At 39.5% G+C, this 27,311-nt stretch overlaps 1 protein-coding gene across 2 annotated transcripts in view; it reads left to right on the top strand.

Moving 5' to 3' along the window:
- The first annotated feature begins 9,001 nt into the window (after window positions 1-9,001).
- TXNRD1 (thioredoxin reductase 1) overlaps window positions 9,002-27,311 on the top strand; it is a 28,571-nt gene continuing 10,261 nt past the window's right edge. The window contains exons 1-10 of one of the 2 annotated variants that reach the window (XM_080394009.1): window positions 9,002-9,252; window positions 11,465-11,587; window positions 14,915-14,987; window positions 15,105-15,224; window positions 15,988-16,130; window positions 16,249-16,364; window positions 18,167-18,392; window positions 20,970-21,062; window positions 22,793-22,869; window positions 24,511-24,667. In XM_080394009.1, coding sequence (XP_080250135.1) covers window positions 11,501-11,587; window positions 14,915-14,987; window positions 15,105-15,224; window positions 15,988-16,130; window positions 16,249-16,364; window positions 18,167-18,392; window positions 20,970-21,062; window positions 22,793-22,869; window positions 24,511-24,667 — 1,092 coding nt within the window. In that variant the 5' untranslated portion in view covers window positions 9,002-9,252; window positions 11,465-11,500. The remainder of the gene's footprint in view (window positions 9,253-11,464; window positions 11,588-14,914; window positions 14,988-15,104; window positions 15,225-15,987; window positions 16,131-16,248; window positions 16,365-18,166; window positions 18,393-20,969; window positions 21,063-22,792; window positions 22,870-24,510; window positions 24,668-27,311) is intronic. The other variant, XM_080394010.1, reaches the window with a different exon arrangement.

Below are 27,311 nucleotides of genomic sequence, written 5' to 3' on the forward strand. Positions count from 1 at the left end.
CCTTAGCTTATGCTTTCAAAAAGGTTATCCTATAATCTTCAAATAGCATTCCATTTACTTCAACAGTTGCATTTTGCATGTGCAATATTTATGACATTTTTGGGTGGTAAAGGTATGAAAATTGGAAATAACTTAGAAGATAATGCTTTTCCTGATTTTTTTTGTTAATTTTGCTCTGCACTGCTTTAGTTTTCTATCTTATAAACATGCATTTTCCTGCAGAAAGGATTAATGAGAAAAATCAAAGCAATACAATAAGGGGCTAAACTAGCACATCTCAGAATTAAGATAGCCTGGGTTGCAGATTTTTCTTTATAAAACATAATTTTTTTTTCTGTGGGAAAAATACCTTGCGATTGCCTCAGGTGCTGCTTTTTTTCCCCAGATCCTCATGCTAGTTGAATTTTATGGGCAACTGTGTTTTCAATTAGGTTTGACTTTCATGTAAATTGAAGTTGCTTGGCTCCTTTCAGGACTGGGCATTGCGGACATGGCACATGCTCACTGGTGGACCTGGAAAGTTGTAGCAGACTTGTGATGCCAAAACGGCACAGACTAACTGCTCAGAGACTAATTTTGTCTTTAAGCAGCAAAAGTGTTTATTTTGTGCAATGTTGGGGAGCTAGCTGATTCGCACCAGACAAAGTAGCTCTGAAGTTTTCAGTGAAAAGTTAGGTATTTTATACAGTTTTTGTGAGAGATTACAACATCTTTACATACATATTAATTTGATTTTGACACCCAATCATTCCATTCATAGTAGGTGGGTTCTAGGTGGAATAAACCTTTCAATTTTCTTTGTTCAACGATTTCCTGACTTATGGTCTCCTTCTCTCCTTCAGGTGCCCACCTTATCTTTTCTAATTATTCAGAGCACATTCCTTTAACATTGTCAGTGGTACATTCCTTTAACTTCGTCAGTGGAACCTTGTCTTATTCAGAGTACATTCCTTTCTCAACACAAACAGAGCATCACCCAGAGCATTGTACCAAGCTCATCCTGACCAATCTTTTTAAGATCTTGTTCTGTTTCACTTGAAATGAAATTTGGGTTGGGTTCTACAAGGTGAATTAACAAAGTATTGTTAAAAACATTGCTTCTCACTTTTAGTGCTGATATGAGAGCCTCTGAATATAGTAGCATAACTGAGACAGTAACAGGGGATCCACTTCGGTGGTCCTGCTGCGGTGCTGGAGTACAAACACGGATGGTGATTAAGTTGCATTGACATTTATGTGTGGTGAGTGTCTTGAGTAATGAGGCCCCAAATACTTTTATTTTTGCAGTATTTCCTGCAGATGTCTTGACCATATAATTTACACGTGAACTGCTCAGGTGTAACAATAACAGATGTGTCATAGCAGTCTTGTGGAGAAGCGTAGAGTGGACTTGTCTCCTGGAGGTGGCGTCAGGGTTTCCCGTGTTCTTTCTGTACCTCTGTTAACAGTTAGGCCATCCCCTTGATTTCTGTTGTGAACGAGAACAGTGCTTGGTCCTCGCAGTGTGTAGTAGTGGTCCCCTTTTTAGTCCATTGTTATGATTTCTCTATTTTCAAGTCTTCCTTGGAGATAACCTTCATTGCTTGTTCCTGTCTCAGGGTTGTTCCTCCATTAAGCCCACCTTGGATAGATATCCTTTGGTACAGTGTCTTGCTATTGTTTTGGTTGTGTTTGTAGATAACAAACCAAATACCAGGTAAAATTGTGCACTGAAGTTTATGCAGTATGCTGGATTGGTAACTTACCCTCCTTTTTCCACTGGTTTGAAGTGAGTGCACTTTGCCACTGCTGTCTCCTGAGAAAATTTTATATTTGATTCCTCCTCTGTTTTTGATATCTGGTTTTTGATACTTGCCTGTTGTAATGCAGCTGTAGCGTTGTGATTCATGTATTTCCTGTGAAATTCTTTTCCAGTGCTTGTTCATGTTTTTCTCATTCAGATTTTTCAGTAACTGCCTTTTCTGAATGTGGTGTCACATTATAGGTCTTCCTCACAAAGCCATCCTCTAACTTGCCAAGCTATATTTGACACCACCTCTTTTTCCTCATCTTCAATTTGGTTTTACCTTGTATTTTACTTCCATAAAGCTCACAGCTGTTGTTTTACTTAGCATACTGCCTCTTCTATATTTAGTCTTTGTGCCTTGTACTGTTGAGTATGTAGTTGGACTCATTTCTGGTAAACCCTGTGGAAATGTGTGACCTCCTGTAATTTTTGGCTGTTACTGTGCTATCTGCCACAGCACTTTTATTTGCATAAAAGAGATACAAAGGTGAAAGGAGGAGGTAAGTAAAGCATGCAAATGCTACTATTTCCATAGAAAGTAATAGTAACTTAGTCTAGCTTAGTCTTAGCTTTTCTTAGGAATCTGCTAATGAAATGTTTTTATGTAGTGAACTGAGATATCATCTCATTTAATCTTCTAGCAAACTTGCCAGTTTTACTTGTTGAGTGAGCTGCTTGGTTAAGAAGGTGTTTGGTACAGCCACCCCTCCTGTGTCCTTGCATTGCATCCCCGATGTGATGGGAAGGAAACTTGTTAACTTCCTTAACTCCTCCACTGTTTGCACAGCCTGACACAAAGCAAGCTTGTCTCTGTAATTGCAGTTTACAAAAGTGTAATGTATTTACTGTTTTCACCCATCTTTCACAATTGTTTCCAGCTAGACCTTTGTCAGAACCTGTATGCATCAGATTAGTTTGTTGTATCACTTAGGTGGCAAGCCAGTTTGGAGGGCAGTGACCTGTTTGGCTATCCTGCTTCATTCATCTCGTAGAAATGCTGCCATTGTTTGCTGGGCTGCTACAAGCAGGATTAAATTGTTCTACCCAAGTTGGTTTGTTTTTCAGAGACAAGAAACTTTGATCACTCTGGACTAAAGTAAGTGTTCCCACTTCCTTTAAAAAAGCCCTGCTCGGGCTTCTGAGACAAGTATCCAAATATTTCCCACAGTGCGTACCTGCCTTACACTTCACATACATTCTGGGAGATTGCCTGCAAAAAGCTTGTTGTCCTTTAACCATGTCCACTTTTAATACTGGCTTGTTTGACAAAAAATCTATATGAGCTGCTTTCTACCATCATTATTTTTTTTTTTTTTATGTTCTCTGTGACTCATGCAACTCTGGTTACAACGAGGTGTGTGGGAATGAATAAACAGCTTTAGCTGTGGTAGAGACGATAAAGGCATGGCCGATGGCAGTAGGGACTAATGAATGGCACCAGCACCAGCAGATCCTGTTCCAGTCCTGCTGAGTACTGTTTCACCTCTCTGTGCCTCAGGTGCCACACTTCTTCAAGTGTGGCTGGTAATACTTCCTCCTCTTGTCAGAGAGCTGTTTATTTAACGACCAGGAAAAAAAAAAAAAAGGGTAGCATGAGAGTATTAATCACAGTTTGTGGGAGCCACAAGTTTGTGTTGGCTGCAGGAATTTCAAGAAAAAAAATAAGAAAGCTCAGTTTTTTCAGGTCATCCCAAATGAAGCATGGGCCAATATGGATGGCACTGTGAGGATGACACCTACCAGAAATCAGCTTCCTTTGTTTTGATTTGCATTATACAAAGAATTGTACCAATATGGGTAAAAACAAAAGAAGCAGTGACTTATGAAGGGAATAGATAAAAATCCATGTTAAAATTACCAGTTATTGTAAGACGATGTTTTCCATAAAGATGGCATATAAACTTTTTATATAAGATGTTACAGCTTTTAGTACAGTTCCAGGGGCAGGGAAGCATTACATTAAGCTTTTCATAACCTAGTGTCCTGGTTTCAGCTGCGATAGAGTTAATAGTAGCTGGTGCATTGCTGTGTTTTGGAATTGGTGTGAGAACAATGTTGATAGAACACTGATGTTTTTAGTTAATTTAGTTCATAGTGAAATAAAATGGAAGATGGAAGTGGTCAAAGATACCCAATTAATTTATCATTACCTGCCTTTTTACTGAGGAAGAGATAATCTGAAGTTTAACTGTGTTTAATTTATTCAGCTTGTTCTCTTTAAGCCAGTAGGGTTTGTATTTCAGATGCTCTAGAAATACTTGAGGTCAGCATGTGATGTTATGCTCAAAGACAATGTCCCTATTAATGCTAATTAGAGCAACCTGGCTAATTCTTTTATGGTTTACTGTAAACAATTACATAAGGAAAGAGTAATGGCTGAAGACTTTTTAGGGCAAGTGTCAGCTGTCTGATACTGCTAAGGACTTTGGTGGTGAGAACACTACCAGGAAAGTCTGTGAGAAGGCCTGGGTCTTGTTGGAGTGGGGTTTCAAGTTCCATAATTATTATGGCAGAAACACGTCTTGTAGGACTCTTCATAACAAGCCAAGGAGTACAATGATGTTCCTGTTGAAATCAGTAAAAGTACTTTTTTGTGTTATGGTTGGACTTTTGTGGTAGCTGCATGGTTAAGTAGAAAAGCAAAAGGAAAAAAATATAATGCCTGGAAGTAGGAATTACTTGTTTTGCTAGGAACTAGGAACTGAAGCCAGTTTCAGAACCCCTTTTGCAGACTATCAGGTTGTGACAGGCTATATGAGCTTGAGTGCCTGGCTGTGTAGGGGCTGAGAAGGAGGTATGTTAGTGTTGAGCTTCTTGCTCTACATCAGCAACTTTTCTCATTCTTGGTGCAACAGGGGTTGATTGCAGCCCTCAAAACACAGTACTGACCCATCTGGAGTGAAAAGTAGATTGGAGGATGTTGCCGAGTCAGTCCTCAGATGTTTAATAGAAAATTGAGCTGAAAGGGGTGTATTTTGTCACTTAAGGCCTTTGTTTGGGTGGGAGCTTTTCCATTGGGTATAGAGAGCTTTGAATCAGGCCCTTAGATAGATGTCACTTGGGAGTTTGTCTTTCATTTGATCTGGCATTTGTCATTCCTCCATCAGTATTTTGTCTTTGGCTTGTCTTTGTTCTGTAATTTCTGCCCTATTATGTAGAGGTTAGATGAAAAGTTCTGGGTAGGTTTTTATTGTCCTTTGAGAAAACAGCACTGTGAAGCTTTCTGTCATTTTCTACCTTTTTCATATGTTAACTGCGTTTGATTTGCTGAGGTTTTTCTCCTCTATCTTAACACTTCAGTTGAAAACTTCCTAGAAGAAAATCTGTATCCACATGTTTTGCCATGTATTAAAATGGTTTTAGATGCCTTTTATATTCAAATGGTTGGGGTTTTCATGCAGGGGATAGGTGTTTCAGAGTAACACTGCGGACTACAGCCCATGACTGTTAACAGAAACTGTGCCAAAGTGGAGTCCCCTGGTTTCTGTTTCGGTACCCTGTTTCAACTAAGTGCAAAGCCGTCATTCAACATTCTGTCTTGATGTTGATCCCATTCAAGCTATGCTTTATTTAAGTGGAAGGAGTCTTAAGCTCTTAGATAAGGAAAGCAGATTAAGAATACAGTGAAAACTAAAGAACTTGGCAGCAGCACACTGAATAAATATAAGCAATAACATAGTTCAGAAAACTTCCGATTTCTCAGGCATGTACTTTTACTCTTTTACTTGTCAGTCTTGAAGCTTGGTGGGTTTTGAATTTGAGAGCAAGTGTCATGGTTTAACCCCAGTCGGCAGCTGAGCACCACACAGCTGCTCACTGCCTCCCTGCCCCTGGTAGGATGAGGGGGAGAATCAGAAGGGTAGAAGTGAGAAAACTTGTGGGTTGAGATAAAGACAGTTTAATAGGTAAAGCAAAAGCTGTGCGTACCAGCAAAGCCCCAGGTTTCCGTTCCTTCACAGTTTTGTCAGTTCAGCTGAGCGCAAGGCAGCCGCTCAGCATGGATCTGTGGCACGATCCAGACTGGAGGCATGTATTTTAAAGGCTTGGGTATTTTCACTTGTCGTGATCTGGATGATATAATGGCTCTCTTACCATCATTTCCAAATGTCTGAGTTTACACAATGGAGGAGGTAGTGACCTGTGTTGAAAGTTCACATTTGCTCAGAAATGAGCAAATCTAGGAGGAGGAAAAGCTGAACATTTCTCCACCTAAAAAGCTCACTTGAGCGTAAGGTTCATTGTCATATGAAATAGCCTGTATGTCTCAGATGCCTGAAGATAAGGCTGTAAAGCAAGTTACATGCTCGTTCATAAATGTTACAAGATCAGAGGCGTCTTCTGAACTACCGGAGTAGAGGCAGCTATTTCTTAATTACATTGTCAAAAATGTGAAGTTCGTTCTTGTTGGTAATGTCCTCTTGTGTGATACAGAAAATCTAGGTCAATCAGCGAAGACCTTTGCCTTGAAGCACCGCTTACAGACCTTCATGCCAAGCAGCTGAAGGGCCGGTGCTTTCTGTGGGTCACCACCTCCTGCCTTGGCAGCCCTTTGGATCCCTGGGTGGATGCTTTTGCAGAGTAAGGCGATTCTTATCCTGGAGCAGTTTTGTTTATGAAGCTGGTCCAGGCTGTTATGTTGGGCTGGTTGTGTTCCTGCCTGGTCAAGGCCTTCTGCAACTAGTTATGCCTTTTTTTACCCCCGCCAGAAGTTACACAACCAACAATCAAAAGTTCAGAGGCCTCAGTTCCAGGGAGGACTTTGGTTTGTGAGGACATTTGCTCACAATAAGGAAGTATATTGATTAAAAATACCATAGTTGTGTCACTGTTTTTTTGGTTGTGGCGTTTGTTTTTCTCCTTCCCTGCTCAAGAAGTGGCAGTGAGGCTTGGTGTAGTCTGCTTCAGAAATGGATTCAGGTAAAAGCTAAAAAGGTGGGGGTTTCTTGCTGGTTTAACAAGGTGCTGAGCAAAATGGTGGTTTTGATGGTACCAGTGAGAGAAGCGTTCCTGTCTCCTCTTCCTCCTTGCTGGTCTGTATGATTATGCCTTCTGCCTGGCACCAGCCGTGGTGCTCATGGGACCGTTCCCTGAGATGGCTGAACTTGTTAGGTTGGTGGGTAACTGTCCACATCTTTTCTTCTCCTGGGTTAGTTTTCCCTAGGTTAGTGAGTTGATTCAGCTCGTGTAAGGTCTGTTGGTTGCCAGGGCTGGTGCCAGCTATGCAGACAGCAAGAAGAAGAAAACCAGTGCAGTGGAAGAGAGTACACTTGTCCTGTTTGGACAGTCATGATTTGTTAGATTAGTTCACCACACATCAAGGAGCACTTGGCAGGTCACAGGGGAGGTAGCACTCAACAGGCACCATCCTGACAAAAACCAAAGGTGGTGGTAGTGCTGGGTTGGAGCCTCACGGGATCTTCCTGCAGTGGCTGGTGAGTTGCTACAGACTTGCTGAAGTAACACTGATGCTTACAGGCAGAGGCTCATCCTCACTGCTACGTCTCTGAGAATTATCTAGAGCAGCTCCATGGTCCAGGTTCTCCCTTAGCAGTCTCAGTCTGCAAAAAGGTTATCTGCTGGTTGATTTCTGGAAAGTATCAATTCACCAGGACCGTGGGTTACTGTAATTGCCGTTAATGAATGGAATTTTATGGAGAGCAAACACGTGACACGCAGAGCACTTTCTGCTTTGTCATCCTGCCTGTGGCAGGTTGCCCAAACCAAGGAGGGAGAGGCCCCTGGCAGCAGCCGCCTGCGTGCTGCCTCTTTCAAGTCTCTGCCAGAGGTTACCGTTGCCTTTAGGTTTTCAGGCTATTGCTAAAGCTAGGCACCTCTAGCACAGATCTACCTGAAAATAATTAGAGATGTTTATAGAAATGCCTGTGTTGTCTAACGACTAGATTTTTATCTCATTGAAGGTATGGTTTTAGGTGAACATTCCTGAGGTTGTTCAAACTTGTTATAGGAATAAAATGTAAGCCTTCAGCTTCTTCAGGTACATGCAGGGCTGTAGCTTTGATAATATATTGAAGAAAAAAAATTCTCTTGTGTTAAGATCGTGACCAGTATTCAAAACCTGTGGTTTTGCTTTGCTTTTTTCACATGCATGTGTATATATACAGTTAATTCTTGCCTTCCTTCCCCAAGCTAGAATAGGCTCAGTATTATCCATCCCTAATACTACTATTAACTGTGGTGTAACAATTCTGATCTTTAAACCCCTTTACCAACTTCAGCAAAGTACTCTTCCCAATATCCTTGTGAAACAAAGGAATTTTATCACAAAGTTTCAGAGAAAAAAATCAGAGATGGCAAGATTACAAACCAATTTTCAATGACTGCCTTTTTGCATTTGTGTGTGTGTGTGTGATTGCTCTTCAGGGTTGTGGCCTCATCGCCCAAGGAATGTATATGCATTCAGTATGGCTGTTTGTCTAAGTATGTGCATGTGTCAGAGTTTGCTAATTAATGCTGGATGTGCAGTACAAAGTATGTGTGTGATTAAGTACAAACGAGTGTGTACTGACCCATTTCTTGGAAATTAAGCTTAATGTAACTCAGAGTTATGTGGAGGAAGGCAGAGCTGATAATGAATTCCAATTGAGTATTAGATTTTCTTATTTTTTCTTTTTCCATGCCACATCAAATAAAGTATCACCATGTAAAAAGATGTTAATTTTTCCTTTCCACTTATAAGCTTAACCTTTTCTATTGGAGATGACTAATTATATATATATATATATATATATGACCAGTGGGGAAACAGATCTTTTCCAGACTTTTGAATACATTTCTTTAGAGGATTTCATAGTATGAGCAATACCACATGGTAGAAATTATTTGGGGGGAGATTTTCTTGGAAAAACCAATTATATTGATAAATTTAACTGAAAGAAGTCTCCAGGGAACTAACTGCAGGAGAAAAATGAAAATATTAGTTCAGTTACAAAAGTACGAGACTGAAAAAAATGACAGCACATCAGCATAAGAAAATCACCTACTGGGCAAGAAAGATAGAAGTCTTAATTTTCCTTTAAGACTGAAGTTTCAGGCTTAGCCACATCAAATCTTATTTCCTTACTTTGTTCCAAGCATATTGCTAGATTGGCAAAAAGTACTGAAATCCCAGCCAACTCTTGTACGGGATTTTATTAAAGAGGAGAATATAGCAAGTCATCCTAACGTTGCAGATGACTCACCAGTCGCCTCAGGAAGGCTCCCCTGAGACAGGCATGCTGCTGATGAGGAAGCGATGAAGCCGCCAGGCCACTCCCCCAGACAATTTCGCTTGAGGACTGCAGCCTTCATAAAGGACGTCTCTCCAGATACTACGTTATTTTATTCTTTATTTCACAGAGGGACCACAGAAGCAGGAAGAAGGGCAGTGCGAAGTAACAGCAGAAACTTCACCGACAGTTGTTTTTGTACAGGAGAAGCAAATAGGAGATCATGAAAAAACTTTAAAGGTAGGGGGGAGATATGTTTTAAAGTCTATAATTCAGTTTTGACATTTGACATGAGAATGTAGGCTTTCTTTTAAAAAAATTGTAGTTCTTGGGAGAAGAATGGAGGAGGAGATCTGTTCTCAGGGTGGGATCATGGTCATGAATAAGTTCCCTTGGTAAATGGGTTGCAGAGCTTGTGAAGATCCTGGCCACTTTGGAGCATGGTTCTAGGAGGTGGTTTCAGAGGGGAAAGTTGTGATCTGCTTTGTCTGATCTAAACTTTTAATATGTTTTCATGAAGGATGGTTATGGAGAACTAATGAAAAATGAATCAAACGCTAGGGAGTAAAAGCCAAAGTGTCTTAATGCATGTGAAAACATAGAGCATTTTTTTTTTTAAGAAAAAAAGAGTAGCGTGATAAAAGTAGTGATCTAAGCAAATATCATGAGTAAGTATTGCGGTTTCTTTATATGCATCATACAGATACCGTTCTTGGTAGCTGGGTCTGATGACTCTGTGGGAGTTAGCCTGCCCTTAAGCTTCACACCATCCTGTTGCCACTGAGCAAACAAGAAGGTGTGCTTTGGAAGTATGGCATGCTTTCTCCAATTTGATATCCCTAAATACAAATGAAGTGCATATGTATATCATAAGACAAAATATGCTCCTTTTTCACTGTTACTGTGATTACAGTAGGAAGTTTAAGCCTGGCCAATGGCTGTGTTAGAAAAACAGAAAAAAGGGGAACCAACTGCAAAGTAGATTCAGTGGTAGGGGTATGTACTGGGGTGGCAGAGCAGGAGGAGAAGAGGAAGGAAGATGAGATATTTTTGGATGTCTTCACAACAGCCACAGGTGGTTTCTAGGTTTTGTTTCTACTATTAGCATGCTACCCAGGATTATGAAATAGTATTAAAATGTAACTTTGTACAGACATATGCACAGTCTGAATTTCTGCTGACATTGCTGTGTAATTGGCTGAAGGTATAGAGGTCTCTTGGTGGTGGTATGGTTGTTTTGGTAGCAGTCTCTAGGGTAGACACAGTTATACATACAGAGAGAGGGAATATTCTGGCCTCAGAGGAAGGCAACAGTAGAATGGGTTAAGCACAAAGGACAGCTTAGTGCAAAACAAAATTAAGATGAAAAGAGAAGGGAAACTTCTTTTGTTCTTTTTCTTTCCTTTTATTTGCCTTGACTATTCCCATAGTACTGTTTCAAGTCCTACCTAGTTAGCCAGATAGAAGCACTTGAATAAAAGCGAGCAAATTTGTAAAGTGCCTGAGTATGGGTTTATTTACTTTTTTGGTCTTAAAAATTTTGTCATTACTTTAGTTGATACTCGCTGATATACATCAGCTGAGGAATCTGATTTTTACTCACTGTAGACCTTGTCCTGTGGTTTCAGGGGCACTGAGAATTTCGCCAGCAACTCCAGAGGCTTGAAGGTCTGAAGCCCTGATAAATTGGAGCTTTGCAAATTAAGTACAAAGGATCATTTTAGGAAGAGTATATGAAGACAATGTACTGTTCTTTATGGCATGCAGCTGTCAAAATGCATTTTAGGACTTAGAGGTCATTTTCCTGTGGTAGTAGTTACCTGATTAAAAAAACCCTCAAAATTCTTGTGTGAAAGTGTAGTGATCACACTTGATCCATTTAACACCAAAGTTAGCTAGATTGCTAAACCAAAGCAATAATATACACAGGCATGTTACAAAGCTGTAGTTTTCAGAAATTGTTTTCTTCCAGTTCTGTTCATTCAGTTGGTAAGGCTGGTAATTGCAGATTATTATGATGTTGTTTATGATTGTTATATTTTCATACTAATACATGCAGGAGGAGGGGAAAAACACTAATTAGGAAAGTCTAGGGCAGATGAAAAGAATAAAATAAATTAATGGAATGCCTGTGTCATTAAGTGTGTATCTCATCCTGGAGTACAGAGTATGAGGAATCACTGGAGTTGCATTGATGTTGAAAACTAAGCTCTGCAAGAAAACCCAGGGCTCCAACAAACAAGAAAATTCATAGCTCAGTATCTAATATGTACCGAGCTATTCAAGGACGGATTAAGAAGATGAAATTTTTAGAAGTTAATTAAAATCAGAGCTTAGAAAATTCAGATGCACTTATGTTCCCTTGTCACAATATTTGCTGCTGAAAATACTAATTGTTGAGCACTGTGGGGAGTGTTTTCAGTGTTCCCTAATCCTTGTTTTCTCTGTTCAGGCACATAAGGAAGGCAAGCCTCAGAAACTGTTGGAAATGAACGGGTATACGCTGGTGCCACATTCCTATGACTATGATCTCATTGTCATTGGTGGGGGCTCAGGTGGTCTGGCAGCTGCCAAGGTATGAGAGAGAAAATACAGATTTATACTTCCCTTGTAAGTAGGTGGGTGACATCCTCAGTGTCTTGCATCTGGGTATCTTTAATGCTGTAGGGGCATAACATTTCTGTCTGATCAGTGGGATTTCTTTTGAGGTTAGTCCCAGTTATACAATATTCTTTTCCTCATGTTCTGAAAAAGAAAAATATAAAAATGTCATGGTATACTACTTAATAGAATGAAACTTGGTCCCCACTAATGAAAGCGGTGCTGTTGGAGACAGCAGGTAGATAGCTCAACAGTGTTTATTAATTAAAATTGAACTCAAAATTGAAAAAGCTTTTAAAACTATTCAAAATTAACATCAGTAGGTTTTTAATTTTATCTAAAAGTAATATCTGTTCAGAAATAGTTGTGTATGTTGTTTTAATTCTTGACAATGGGGGAGATTTTGTGATTTGTGAGTTCATATAGTTGGATAAGTGGAGGGTTAGGATCTCACACTTCATTTCTAGGGTCTGGTGCTTCCTGCCTGTAGCCAGATAATTTATAATTTTTGGTTAGGGCATTGCTTTTGGAATTAATTAAAAGAACCACAGTGCTGGAGAATGTACCAGCTCTTAGAGTTGTCATTATCCCAAATATTTGAAATTTGCTGAAATTTAATGTAAATTAGTAACTCTCCTTTAGTTCAGTAGTTAGGGAGATTTTGCTGCTTCTTGCTATGGCAGAATGAACTATTTAGAAGTGACTTGGGCATTCCTAGAAATAAAACTTGTTTCGTTGCTCAAGACCTGCAGCTGGATTATTCCTCCAGACAGGAGGCATTTCTTTTGTTCTCAAGAAGTGAAGGAGGTTATTGAGGAGTGAAAGAAAATTAAGAGAAAGTATTTCACTGTAGCACTGGGTTCACACTAAACCTTGGTCCCTTAGAAGAACTTCTGTTATAATGGAAGAGTGCAGTGCTGAGTAATGCATTATAATATCCTGTACACCCATGATCTGTTTTGGCAGTTTACTGCTTTTCCATCCATAAAGGCATTATTACCATGGCATAAGATGGAAGGTAAGCTCTACAAAAATTCTGAGGGCCCACAAAGAGAAGCCGACACTGGTTTTCAGAGGGTGGGGATATTTTAGGACAGAAGACAGAAACAAGAGTAAAAGGGAGTTTGCAAGTAATGCAAAACCAGTTTGAAGTAATAAAAAGTAATCTATTGAAGTTTCCATAAGGAGACTGCTCTGCTTTGTTGTATACGTATGCTAGGTTTTGAAGCTACAGCAGTGATGTTTATTGGATCATTTTTCAGCTGTGGGATAGAAAAGGTGTGTAGCTGGGAGGATAAATTGCCTTATTCCCTCAATTCAGTGTATAAAGTATATTGCTTCTTAGTGTTCTCAAGTGATTGTAGAGTAGAGCAGAAGATGATAGATCAATAAAGTCAGCATCACTATCAGTAGTAATGTGTGTATTTCATGAAATTGAAGTGAAACTGTTTTACAGGCATAAACTTCTGACTTTGATTATTCAGGTTTTTTTAGTGACTTAACAAACAGTACTTTAAAAACCAAAACAAAAAAACAAAAAAAACCCCAATCAACTACACAGTTCAAGTTATCTACACTCAGGTTTGCAGCAGTTTAAGTAGATTGGTTAAATGCATGCTTTTCACTGAAACATGCAGCTTTGTGTGCATGCCTTCCTTTTCTTCTCTATATTGTACTCAGAGCTTATTATTTTGGAGGCATGTCTCCATGCTGAATGCAAACACTGCCAAACTGACTCTGTGCAACCCAGCCACAGAACCAGACCATTGCCAGGCCACTACTATCAGTTCACACCGAACAGCCCCAGCCTTAAGCCAACCTTGTTGTGTTCATGCAGCACTGCACCGAACACGTTAAGGTTTGAAAGCCTACAGGGCAGGTTTTGTTACTGTGGGCATATCACTCTGCAGAAGTGGTTATATCTGTGGTCTCTACTGAGGTGGCGAAGCAATGCTGTGCTGTGTTATATGAGCATATAGCTGAGTGTAAGCTTGGGAATCCTTGCATACTATTTAGCTAACACCAGCAAGGTCTTTCAAGCTATGTGTAAGAGCTGTCATTATAAAGGAGCATTAATAACATGTCTCAGGCCCTAAGTACCTTTCTGAGGAACTTTCTCAGAGGTGCTGCCAACAGATAGAAATTAGCTTCTTGGCCGATCTTGACCTTTATCAGAAGCAGAAATCCAGTACATTAATATTTTCCAAAGGTGTCTATGGCCTCCATTGTTTGAAATGTGATTTTTATTTTGCATGAGGTAAGTTACATTTAAAATTGAAATTCTGGTTGTCAACTATTTGGATTAACAAGTATTACTGGTAACATAATGCTGAAGGCTGTCCAGCTCCTCCCAAGCCAAACCCCAGGCCTTAGGGTTATATGCTGCACCTACAGTTGTTATTACTTACATGTCTTAAGAATTCATCATGTGATGCAGTACGGTTGTGGTTACTCCAAGTATCAAAGTTATTTTTCTGCATCTCATGGGGGAATCTGTCATGATAGTTTTACAGCTATGTAATGCTTACTTAAGTGTTTTTCCCTGGTACCAGTTATTGCTGTCAATTTTTACCTTTTTCTTAAAAAGCACAAAGGAAACACTGGAATCAGTATAGAAATCCCAGTTCTCAGTGTCATTCATACACATTGATTGTAGATTTGCTAATGAAACTTCTCAGGGGAAATATCATGAAATAAACCATCACTTTTCTAGTCTGGATGACATCTGCACATCCTGACAGTAAAGTCAAGTTGCTGCACGTTGAGTAGCTTGAAGAGCAAGAGCTAGTCCTGACAACTACAGATTATACTCAAAATTCAATGTTCCCTTCAACTACAAGAAAAAAGATTGGATAAACACAGTCATAATGCTTGGCCACGTGACTTATGTCATTGTGTGATGTGATTTCAAATGTTTGAGAAACCATCTTGAAGGCAAAATTGGATTAATGAAGAATTTGTTAAGTATGTTAAAAATAAATGGCACGTTGGGGGAAATAGTGTGAACAAACTGACAGGGTGGAGAATAGGAGGTTTGACTCCCAGAGTCTTCTGTGTATCAGCTGGTGCTGTGCTGTTGTGTAGCAGTATGAATGCCTGCTTTTTTCCTTTCATCTTTTTTTTCCTACTGAGTGCACAGATTATTCAGAAGATTAATGGTTTGTCTGGCTGTTCCCTAGCAAATCATTCATTATTACTTAATTAAAAGTCACAAAGCTTTTGAGCAATGCATGATGTTATCATCTACTCCAAATTTAACCTCTAATATTTAGATATGTGTCTTATTTAATTTGTTTTGTAGGAGGCTGCCAAATATGAAAAGAAAGTGCTGGTGCTGGATTTTGTCACACCTACCCCTCTGGGCAACTCATGGGGTAAATTTCTCTTTATTGTAAATCTGTTATAAAGGAGCTTTACAGCTCAGAGACTCTGATTCTCCTTTGAGATCAGCCGTGCTGGTGTGAAAAACACATTCTGTCCCTTTCTCTCAGGTCTTGGAGGAACGTGTGTAAATGTGGGCTGTATACCTAAAAAACTGATGCACCAGGCAGCTTTACTGGGACAAGCCTTGCAAGATTCACGCAAGTTTGGATGGCAGTTTACAGAAGAAGGTAAAGGAGAACAATTTTTTGCAGTTTTGTCATTTGGGCTGAAAATCCAGAGGCTCTTCACAATCAAATGCTTGTTGCACTTAAGCGTGTGCTCATTTTAACAATGTAGGGCACCTTCAGAGAGATTACACACAAACTTAAGCACTTTTCAAGTCTAAAGCCATGGGGCTTACTGCCTTGCAGCATTTGATGTGTTTATTTATATCTTCTGATCATGTTAGTATTTGATAAGGTTGTTGTGTGAATAAAAACAATAAGGTACTACTCCATTTTTGAATGTAACACAACATCTAAGGGAATACCCCAGAATCTTCCCTGTTAGAAACTTCCCCATAATTGCAGCCAAGGATTTCCTTTCCATTGGCCTCTGTCACTACTACATAAGATGAATTTTACTTTATATAAGATCTAATGTGCACGGTTATAGGATTGGGATTTATTTAAAGTGTAACCCTGTAGTGGGGAACATGCATAGTTTTCATTTATTGAGCAACGTCACCTGCTCACAGCATGTGTCAATAGAAAACAATCATGCAGGAAGTCTAAATTTTCCGTGTTTTAAGTCTTATCTGTTCCACTGTGACCTCTCATGTTGTCTGCACTGATGTAATTCTTTGAATTTCAGTAGAGTTAGCCTGGAATAAAAAAGGAATAAGATAAAGGTGACTAGGTCATGAAACTAATCTGTCTGAGAATACAAGGTTCGCTATGGAAAAAGAACTCACAGACTGAAAGATGAGTCTTTCTCTTTTGTTTCTAACAGTCAAACACAACTGGATGACTATGACAGAATCTGTTCAGAATTACATTGGTTCACTGAACTGGGGCTATCGGGTTGCACTGAGAGAGAAGAAAGTCACGTATGAGAACGCATATGGGGAATTTGTTGGGCCACACACAGTTAAGGTACTCCCTACCCATGTTTGCTATAGTACTTTCTGAATAGAGATGCTTTTCAAATAGAGTAATTTTTCCCTTGGTAGGACTGCAGAGTATTCACTTTGGACTAATACTTTGTCCACAGGCAACAAATAAAAGAGGAGTTGAGAAGCTGTACACGGCTGAGAGATTTCTTATTGCCACTGGTGAACGACCACGCTACCTGGGTATACCTGGAGACAAGGAATACTGCATTAGCAGGTAAAAATAGGGGGGAATATGAAGTCATTCACCATGAGTAAATGCTTCACTGGTGAGAGGAAGTGGTGAAGCATGGGCAGGGCTGTTTGGTTGCTGGTTTTCTTTCCTATGTAACTTTTTGTTAGGGGAGTGTAAGCACAGGAAAATAGCTATAAACAGATTTTAAGCTGCCCAGAACACTGGTGTCTAGTAGACATCAAAGGACTGTGGGTGGCTGGCTAGGTTTGTTCTGTTTCTGACTGATAACAGCAGTAACTGAGAATACCATAAATCATGTGTGTCCATCATAAAATTAATTTATCAGCTTGCCCCAGTTACCAGTACACCCACTTCCTCCCTATTCCTTATGGGCTTTCAGTTCACATACTGAAGGGTTTTTTGGTAATGAAGAGCACAGTCTGCTTGGAAGAAACCTCCCTGCTCAAATATCAAGGAAAGCAGGAGCTGCAAAGCAGTTGATGTTGTGAAGCCGATAGAAGTGTATTTGTCTTTGTGCATCGAGGCAGTCTTGAAACTCAACCCAATTTTTTTCCAGCTAGTCAGTGAAGTTAGTTCAACTTTTGGGAAAACTGGTTTCAAATGTCTGGTTAATTGATACGGCCAAGCAATTCTAGAACAGTTTTGACCAAAAAATGTGATATGCAGATGAAATCTGTTTTCATATCGGAGTAAATTTTAAGTTACTTAATGTAGAAACAGAGGTTGGAACTACAGCTTGTAAATCTATAGCAATGAAATAAATAACTGGCATAATCCCTGTGAAACCAAAACACCATGTTGTGTATTGCCTTTCTAATAAATACTAGTGACATTAAAGGTAACAGATAATATAGCCTGTAAAGTGGTGCTTTAAAATAACATTAAGGTGGAAAAGTCAGGAATGCCAGAGTTAAAGACTATCAGATTGAGGCTGTGTGTGTAATCTTCACTGGGTTCCCTGGGGGATAGGAACTATGATGTAGCCTTTAATTACACAATCACATTTTATTCCACCACAACATTTGCAGAGAGCATCTTTGTTTAGCCTTTGCAGTTGTTAGCTGAGAGAGAGACGTTTATTTTAGATTTAAATATTTGGAAAATTGTATTCCCGTACTCTGCCTAAGGCTCTGCTGAGCAAATATGATGCCTCCATGAGTTCCTGCTTCCTTGAGAAGCTGTGGTTTTATAGTCTAGGTCCAAAGTTGATAGAAGGGACATAGCTTGATGAAGCAGTTGAAAGAAATGGAAAACAGGCAAATAAACATGTTTTCTATAATTTTGCACTTTGGTCTCTGCCTGTTACTGTGGTTTGCATTAATTTGTTTTATTGCCTGTGTATATTTGGCACTATGTATAATGCTTTAGCCAAAAGGTTAAGTAGGTTAAGTCTTGAATAAGTGAAGGTGGGATTTTTATCTTAAAGTTGAACACTTTCCTCTTCCTTTTCACTCCTGAGAGCTAAATTTGCAGAAAAACAACTGAAGTAAGATTCAGAGGAAAAAAACCATCAACCTGCCTTTTTTAACAATATGACATAAGTTTCTGTAAAGAAAAAAAACCTCAGAATTTTTGTGGTGAATCAGAATTTTCATACTCTTTTGTGTGTGTGTGTATGTACTCCTAATTAGAATTTTAATCTGTCATGTACTGATCTTGTATTCCAGATGAATTTCCAAAAAATTAAGTGGTTGGATTTTTTTTAGTGAGCAGAAAGAGGAATAAAGTCCTATTCTTACAGAAGAAATTAGATAAATATAAAACACAGTACATTCTTCCAGTTGTCTCTAACTTTCTTTTCTCTTTTTTTTTTTTTTTTTCAGTGATGACCTTTTCTCTCTGCCTTACTGTCCAGGGAAAACCCTGGTGGTTGGAGCTTCCTATGTTGCCTTGGAATGTGCAGGATTTCTTGCAGGTCTTGGGTTAGATGTCACTGTAATGGTGAGATCCATCCTTTTAAGAGGATTTGACCAGGATATTGCAAACAAAATTGGCGCATATATGGAAGAACATGGAATCAACTTTATTAGAGAGTTTGTGCCGATCAAGGTAGGCTCAAAGTGGTATGTGGCTACAGCCCATTGCAATGTAACTATCATAATGCTTTAAGATGTAAATTATCTTAGTGAATACAAAAGTTGAATTTGCAGTACAGCATCTGCTATGATATAGTATGGGCTAATTTTTCTTTTAAACTGAATAAGTCATGAATCATATGCAATTGACAGGTACAATTTAGTCTTAGTATTAAAATTTTGTGAGGTTTCAGAACTCATTTTTACCAGAATTAGGTAGATTAGTATATGGTGCATTAAAAATGTTGTTACTCCTGCTTATCCTGGTCCTGCAAATTCAGCAGTTGTCCTGGAATCTGTGAAACTTCTCACAGGCTCATAATTAAGCAGATACATAATCTCCTGTAAGATCAGGCACAGCGCATCACAAATAGGCATAGTTTTCATTCTCAGTTCTCAAATTCTCAGCCAGAAAGTACTGCTTATATGTGCCCAGGACCAGTTGACTATCCAGAAAAGTAAATGAGCTTTAGAAGTATCCACCTATATCCTTAATTTGGCAGTCCTCAAATACTTGCTCAATTTTCATTAAATTCAGTAGGAGTACTTGTGCAGCTAGTGATGTACATGTATAGGCAAATTCAGGTTGAAAGACAGATTAGATAAGCTCTGAAGCTTTTCTGATGTAAAGTTGCTTTATCAAAGACTTCAGAGCGTGCTAACAGTATTTTCATAACTTTTTTCATAATAATTAGTGCTTAATTATTATAAAATGGGTAGTAATGTATTAAGCAGTTTTCAATTTGGTGTTAAGTTACTGAGTTTAACGTTTAGGGGATTAAACTGAGTGAAGACTGTTCGTTTTCACCCTTAGCAATATCAAGTGTAGTTTAAAAAAATGCTCTGCCAGTTACCACGCTGTGGATCTGACCTTCTCTTACACAGAGTGTAGGAGATGTGCTGTGAGAAGCTGAAGGACGTGTTTCAAACTTTGTTTTTATGCATGTTTGGGTTGCAGAAATCCCATGTTATATGAAAAGCAAGGATGTTTATCTGGCTTTTATTTTCAGATTTAGCTTTTAGTAGTCTCTAGTGGGGGATGAGAAAGAAGGAAGCTGTTTCTACAAGCATATTAATTTCAACTAAATGGCAGTCCATCACTCTAATCACAAAATTTACCCTGTCCCTTCACTACATATCTTTGATTTCAATTGGAATAAAATATTTGGCTCTGTTTCTAGCTGAGAATATCCTTAAACTAAAATTGCAGGATATATTTTCAGTAGGTCTTCTCATCTCTTTCAAACATTGTTTCTGCAGTTATGCGTGTTGTGCTTATTAAAGCCCTTTGTTGGGATGTTTGAAGACAGAAGATGAATTATTATAAATAATGCTACCTTTGAACAGGAGTAGTTTAACATAGTGATCCTTCAAAATTGGTAGAATGGCACAGAACGCTTTTTGAAACCAGAAAAAAAAAAAGAGGAAAACAGAACTTTATCAGGAACTTTGCTTTTTCTGTCTCTTATATGAAGTAGGAACTAAAGCAGTTGTTGAAAAGTACTTTTTCATCTGTAGAATGAACACCAAAATTTCCAGAATTGTGTTGCACGCTTACATGTCTCTTGTATGTATAACCAGCCGCAGGAAGCCGTGGGCACCTTGTTTTCTGGGAGGGTAAGGGAAGGACTGTAGCTGAAGATACACAGTCCTTTCCTCACAGTCTGGTCAATATTAATGAGGACAAAAAATAACCCACTTCTGTAGCTTCCAATTCCATTCACTTGTTTAGTTGATTTATTTATCAGAGGAAAGAGGTGGGTTTGGAAAAAAAGCCAGTGGTTTTGTGGCTGCCTTAGTATTTTCTGATATATGAGTGGTAGAAGGGAGTGTATATAAAATGAAACCTTCATTTTTTATTACTCTGAACAAAGAGCATAGTTGCCAAAAAATTCACCTTTGCTGCTTTTTTTTTTTTTTCCTGGATCGGTAGTTAAAATTAGGAATATTTATTTCAGCTGGCTCTGGGGAACTCTGAAGGGGCTTTTTCTTAAGCTGATGGTGTTTTTTTCAGCCATTTAGAGCCAGCTGCTGCCCTCTCATGCAAGGCCATGGCAGCTTTATATGTCGGACTAATGTAACTGAAACAGGGCAAAGGCCTGTAATGCTGAGGGCTGGGCTATGACAGTGGCTTCCCATGGGTGTAAGGCACAATGGCCCTGTAGGGGAGGTTGGAGAAAATATCTGATGGTGTTTGCAGATCCGGCAAGAATTCTCGTCCTTCTCACCTCCTCTGTCCCCAGTTGATACCCGCAGCTCACATGGTGGGCTTGGACAAGAAGTTAGCTATCAGTCAACTTTCATAAACAGAAATGAGGTCTTACTGTGTTGTTCGTAAGAATAAATGTGTGGGGATAAGCCAGAATGTTTAAATACGCAAGTGGTAATCACAAAATGTAGAGAAAAGTGAAAATATCTTTAGAATAAATGCTTAATATTAGGTCATGGTTAAACACTCTTAATGATAAAATATGGGGTGGGACAAAGATAATTTGCATATCTTTATTTGAAATGAAACCCTTTTTTTTTTTCCTCCCCCAAAATGTTGTAGGTTGAGCAGGTTGAGGAAGGAACTCCTGGAAGATTGAAAGTTACAGCCAAGTCCACAAAGGGAACACAAATAATTGAAGGAGAATACAATACTGTAAGTCTAAATACCTGAAGAACATGAAATAGCCTTCCATTTAATGTTGAGATTTTGTGGGATGTTTTTATCCATAGTTAGATTTTTTTCAAGTTATTTTAATCATCAAAATATGGTAATTGCACAGAATCAACAGGTAATTAACGTGACAAAAGTCCCAGAATCCATAGTCAGGAGTCTTTGCCAAATCACTTGCTTGCTTTTGAAACCTGTTTCATAGCTTAGGGATGTAGATGAGCTTGGTCATGTGGAATCAGTTGCAGGATTTTTCCCCCATGGGATATTTGCCATAAATGATGAGGAATGATTTAGAACAGCTTTCATAGCAAATAAAGCATGTTCTGGAGTTAGCACAAAACAATGGTCTGTGCAAGGCTAAATAAACAGGTGTCATGTCTTCTTAAGACCTGTTGCTGATGCAGCATCTTCACAAAACCAGCTAATGCCCTGTGGCAAGTCAGTCGGGGAACTTCATTATCCACTTAGAACAGTAAAATTGCGCTGTGCAGGTATGCCATTATATGTTTGATGGACTGTTTCCGTCACGCCTCACCCCACTCATTTTCTTAGGCCTTGGTGCTGGAAGTGGGGGAGAAGGGGAAATTGTGAATAAAGTGTTTGGAACTACCCAGAGTGCATAAAGACAAGCATTTGCCAGCCTGGGATTTTAGGCTGCAAATGCTGTGTGCCAGTGACCTCATTCACCTGTACAGTGCATCACTCGTCCCGTAACACGGACATGCCTCAGTGCATCTGAGGGCCAATATTTGCTAAAGTTTAGCAATAACAACAGTGCTGTTGCACAGTGTTGTAATACTGTATTTCCTGGTCCACAGCAGTGAAAGCTTTTTAGCTAGCAAATCAGTGTCATCCTTTCATTGAAGAAATTTCTGATTTCTTACCAAATCTTTTGCTGAAATGCTGTCACTCCTCATAGGAGGTATGAGCTGTGTGTGATGCATTTTAAGACCTTCAGCTCTGAAGATCTGGCATGCATGCTTGGTCAACTAAAAGAGCTGAAGCAGATCTCCGATTCCTTCAGCACAAGTCTTAGTTGTCGTATAAGAAACTTTGTGTAGTTACCTGGGCAGCTGTCCAAGACTGGAGAGCTCATAGCACTTTTCCTTGTGCAAGTATAGGCTGGAACTTGTTTTGCTTGTTAAGGTAGCCAAGTTGATAGGATGGGTAAGAATTTGGCCCGGTCCGTTCGTCATTCTGAATAAATGTTCAAACAAATACATTCAACAAATAATATTCTTTGGCAGTGACTTGGCTGAGACAATATGTAAGTAAATAATATTTTCTGATCAAAACAAAGGTTACTGTATGGTCTTTTTATTTGTCTAAGCATCTGAGTTTCCTTCCTAAAGAGCCCTTTCCTTATGGAGCATTTTGAGTCACCTGCTCTTGTAGGTATAACAATTTGGTATAAAATTGTGAGGAAATAAGGAATCTGACCCTAACTAATTTGTTCAGAATACTCGTGAGATATTTTTTTCAGGGAAAGCTATTTGGCTGTATTTAATCGTACTATTAAAGCCTAAGGCCTGGTATTGTTAGGTCATGGTGGTGGTGTGGCTTGTTTTGAACTCTGTGACTGTACGTATTCATCGTAAAGTGACCAAGCCTTAGATACTAATCCTTAGTATATAATGAAAATAATAGATAGCCACATGCAAATGCACTTTTGAGGTTTTAAAAAATCAGTAATGTACATTGCTGTTTTGCAGGTGTTGCTAGCAATCGGAAGAGATGCATGCACAAGAAAAATTGGTTTGGACAAAGTTGGAGTGAAGATCAATGAAAAGTAAGGACAGATGTCTGTATACCATTCACTTATGAGCTTGTGTCACTTACTGGTGGTGCGTAGACATTTAAACGCTTTGAGGAAAAATGTATTTCCTCTTTGCACACACTTGGATGGGAGACTATGTAGCAAATAGTTGCATTTTTCTCCCATAGTACTGCCACATTTGCTTTTTTGATACTGAAATGCCAGTTCCTAAATGCTGGGAGTCAGAAGTGTCTGCTCCATTCTGTCTAGGTTCACATGTCAGTCTCAGCTTCTTCCAGCGACCGGGCTTTCTAGGATCTGTCAGTTGTTCCTTGTACTCTCTTATTCTCATCTTCTTGTTTTCATCTCTACCACCTCTTGGGGCAGAGATGTAATTGTTCCTACAGGCTTTTAGTGTCATGGGGTTTGTTTATATTTGAATGTAAATGCTACTATATGTTTACTGTGAAATATAAGGTCAAAGAAGCATTCCTTAAACTCACAGTTGGGTTCATGATGTGTTTTACATCTTGGAGAAGTTTATTTCTTGCCTTAGAGCAACCCTTGGGAACAACCTGTCTCCTGCAGAGGAGCATTTAATGTTTAATGTAGTGAAGTCGTTGCACCAGGGAGTGGAGCTATTGGTAACGTTTTCGATACTGGTAACTAAAACACCTAGGCACATGGGGCCTAGATGATCTTCCCTTTGAAGAAAAGACATGGGACCATGACTTGACTTGGTGGTCTATGGCAAAACAGCGCAGAGGGCAGCTTATATGTGAATGCAGTGACTGATGGTGCTGAAGGGAACTGTTGCGAAGTTCTAAATAAGTGGAAATTTTGGTCTACTCAAAATGGTCAGACCCGTGTTGTCTTGTAGAACAGTACACATCTTTTGATATCAGGACACCTACTGGTAGCTTAATAGAATGAGCTATACAATTCTTAGCATGAGCTGTATATTTGTTAACAAGAGCAAAATTGAAGAAGCTGGATTTTAATACACCGCTGGCTCCTCAAGTAACTCTGTGACTGTTTCTGTGCCTGTCTGATTAGGTTTCCCTGTTACACTTCTTTCCTGCAGTGATTACTGCACTATCTCATTTATTAATGAAGTAGGAAGTATTAATAATTAAAAACTTCCATTAGCTCAGTACACTTATAGCTAAAAAAGCTTGCTGGCCGTCCCTTAAGTAGGGTGTTTGAACAGCTTGACCTGTCTCTGTATAGAAGCCTGAAGGGTAAATTTATAGAAGCTGCTTCAGCCACTGGACTGGAATTTCAGTAGTAGAGAAATTCTTCTCTCCTGGAGCTTAGGTGGAAGAATGTTTCTTTCTGTCATCCCTCAAAGTTGCCAGTACACAGGTCAGCTGGTATTAGAGGATGTCTGAGGAAGGGATTTGTGCTTCACCAAAGAATTGATTCAGGAGATGAATTGCAACTTCATGGGCTACCCTTATCCAATGTGTACATTCCTGTAGTTTTGGTCAGATTTGCACTACTTTACATTCTTGCCCAAGACTGTAAGATTGTGAATATTATTTCTTTCCCCTCATACTTCAAATATGTGTCTTTCTCTTAAAGCTAAAGGGCCTAACTTCTGCAAGGTTATTTATACCTCCAGTCTTCATGGCAGAACACTTGAATTTTTTTTCTTGTTAATTCAAACTGCAGAACAGGAAAAATTCCTGTCAACGATGAGGAGCAAACAAACGTGCCGTATATCTATGCTGTTGGAGATATACTGCAGGACAAGCTGGAACTCACACCAGTGGCAATCCAGGCAGGAAGATTGTTAGTTCAAAGGCTTTATGCTGGGGCAACCAGTAAGGTAAGGAACCATTTGCCACAAAACACTTGTCATTGCTTTGCTTCGAAGTGCGGAGTGCAAGTCTGCTGGTTTATGGAAAACAGTAGGCCTTTAAGGATTAGCTTTGATGATCACTTTAATTTTCCCCTTGCAAAGATATTACTGCAGATATGTTCTGCTAATTGTGTAGGATGAAATTAATACCTTATGGATTAAGCAGTGGTCTTTTTTTTCTTATTAAGAGGTGTTATTTTTCTCTGAGTATAATGATAATAAAATTAACTGAGATCATTTAACTTGTTTTTAGCTCTACTGCCTTCCCTAAAAGTCAGCAATCATTCCGTCCCATTAAGTGCTTTAACTCGAACTCATAGGCAGTTTACTAAACCTATCTATGGTCCCTAATAGAGTATAATAGAGGTTGTGATGCTCTTCATTTTCAGTGTTATTTCCACTAATTTTTTCACTTCTCATCTATCTGTTTTCAATGTAACACATAGTTTTGCTTGTAATTGAATATGGACATGAAGGAAAATTAAACATACCAATAAGTCTTCACGGATTTATACCTGAGAGTTGAATTCATCAATTCAGTGTTTACATTTCATACGTGTGCAATTGTAGGTTTCAGCCAAGTTATACTAGTCCAAATAGGAGTAACATGGGTACTCATTTACACCTTATCTTTAAACCAGGAGGAAAGGAGAGCCTTTAAAAAGCCTTTAAAGAACAACAATCCAAGCACCGCTGATGTGCGTGCTTGTCTCACCTTCCTAACCAGAGGGCATGAGTATAAAGGTTTTTCTCTTTTAGAGCCTGCCTACTCATATCAAGTTCAGCTGTCAGCCAGATTTAGAGCTTGATTGAGTTGTTTATTTTAGGTTGGCAGGTATTGTGGTAACAGAATCCTGAATCAGTGTGCATAATGTCATTACATCAGTCAGGCAAAGTTTAAGAAAAACTTAGTTGGAGCCAGAATTTTTTAATTGTTGCAATGCTATGGATATATCTTAATTTACATTTTATGCCAGATAACTGTCTCTCAGGGTACAAAAATCCTTATGCTGCCAAAGAAAGCAACACCATTTTCTGTGAATCCAAGAAATTAGTAACTACTTAGATGGGAACTTGGCTTATGTTGCTGTTGTAACAAATCTAGAAAGGGTGATTGTGTGAAGCATAATGAAGTTAGGGGTAGGTGGGGAAAGAATAGTAAGCAGCATCTTTGCTGATCCCTGGTCACAAAGGAAATCAGAGTTGAAATCTGTAGAAAATAAAATCACTAAAATTACAGCTGACCAGCCTGCTAGTCTGCTATGGCAGAATGACTAATTTGGTGGATATGGGGAGAGCAGTGAACGTTGTTTACTTCGACTTTAGTAAAGGCTTTTGACACTGTGTCCCATAACTTTCTCATAGATAAAACTGATGAAGTACAGACTAGATAAGTGGACAGTGAGGTAGATTGAAAACTGGCTGAACTGTCAGGTGTAGAGGGCTGTGACCAGCATTATAAAGGCCAGCTGAAGGTCGGCCAGTAGTGGTGTGCCACAGGGTTGGATACTTGGTCCAATACTGTTCAACAGCTTCATTAATGATCTAGATGGTGAGATAGAGAGCACCCTCAGCAAGTCTGCAGATGATACGAAACCATGGAAGTGACTGATGCAACCAGTGTTTGTGCGGTCACTCAGAGGGACCTTGTCAGGTTGGAGAAACGGGCTGACAGGGTTCTCATGGAGTTCAGCAAGGAGAAGTGCAGAGTCCTGCACCTGGGGAGATGTAACTCCATGCACTGGCACAGACTGGGGACAAACAGCTGGAAAGCAGCTGTGCAGAGAAAACCTCAGGGGGGTATGGAGGACAAGATGACCATGAGCCAGCAATGTACCCTCATGGCAGAGAAGATCAGTAATGTCCTGGGCTGCATCCTGCAGAGGCATCCTGGCAGAGCATTGCCAGCAGGTAGAGAGAAGTCATCTTTTCCCTTCCACTTGGTTCTAGTGAGACAGGTTTGGATTTTGTGTCCAGTTTTGGGCTCCTCAGTACAAGAAGGGCAGGGCAAGTCCAGCAAAGGGTCAGGACTATGATAAGGGACTGGAGCATCTGACATGAGGAGAAGCTGAGAGAGCTGGGAATTTTTATACCCTGTGGAAGAGATGGCTTGTGGGGGCTCCTGTATCAGTGTGTATTTATACCTGATGGTAGAAGGTAAAGGAGATGGAGCCAGACTCTTCAGGGGTATAAAGTGCAAGGACAAGAGGCAATGGATTCAAACTGAAACATGGGAAAGTTCCATTTAAACATAAGAAGAAACTTCTTCACCATGAGGGTGGTCAGGCCCAGAGAGAGAGCCTCTAGAACACGTAAAGCTCCAGTGAAGTCATGAGTCAATGTTTGCCTCTCATGGTATGTGATTTGGCACACAGTATGAGTCCTAGTTCTGTCCCCTCAAGTGGCTGTAGTTCATGTCTTTGGTTCTTCAGCATCACATAGGACACAGTTGATAAAAAAGATGGGTTTTGGATGGTGGTGGTGTCTTTGCAGCATCACCAGCTAAAAATAGCATGCTTTGTAGAAGGAGTTGAACAGTCTACTTTTTATCTCCAGTTTGACCTGTGATCTGGCACGTTTTTAAAACATGGCACTGAATTTCCTCTTCCTT

The sequence above is a fragment of the Falco punctatus genome (assembly GCF_963210335.1).
Source record: "Falco punctatus genome assembly, chromosome: 6".
Lineage (NCBI taxonomy): Eukaryota > Metazoa > Chordata > Aves > Falconiformes > Falconidae > Falco > Falco punctatus.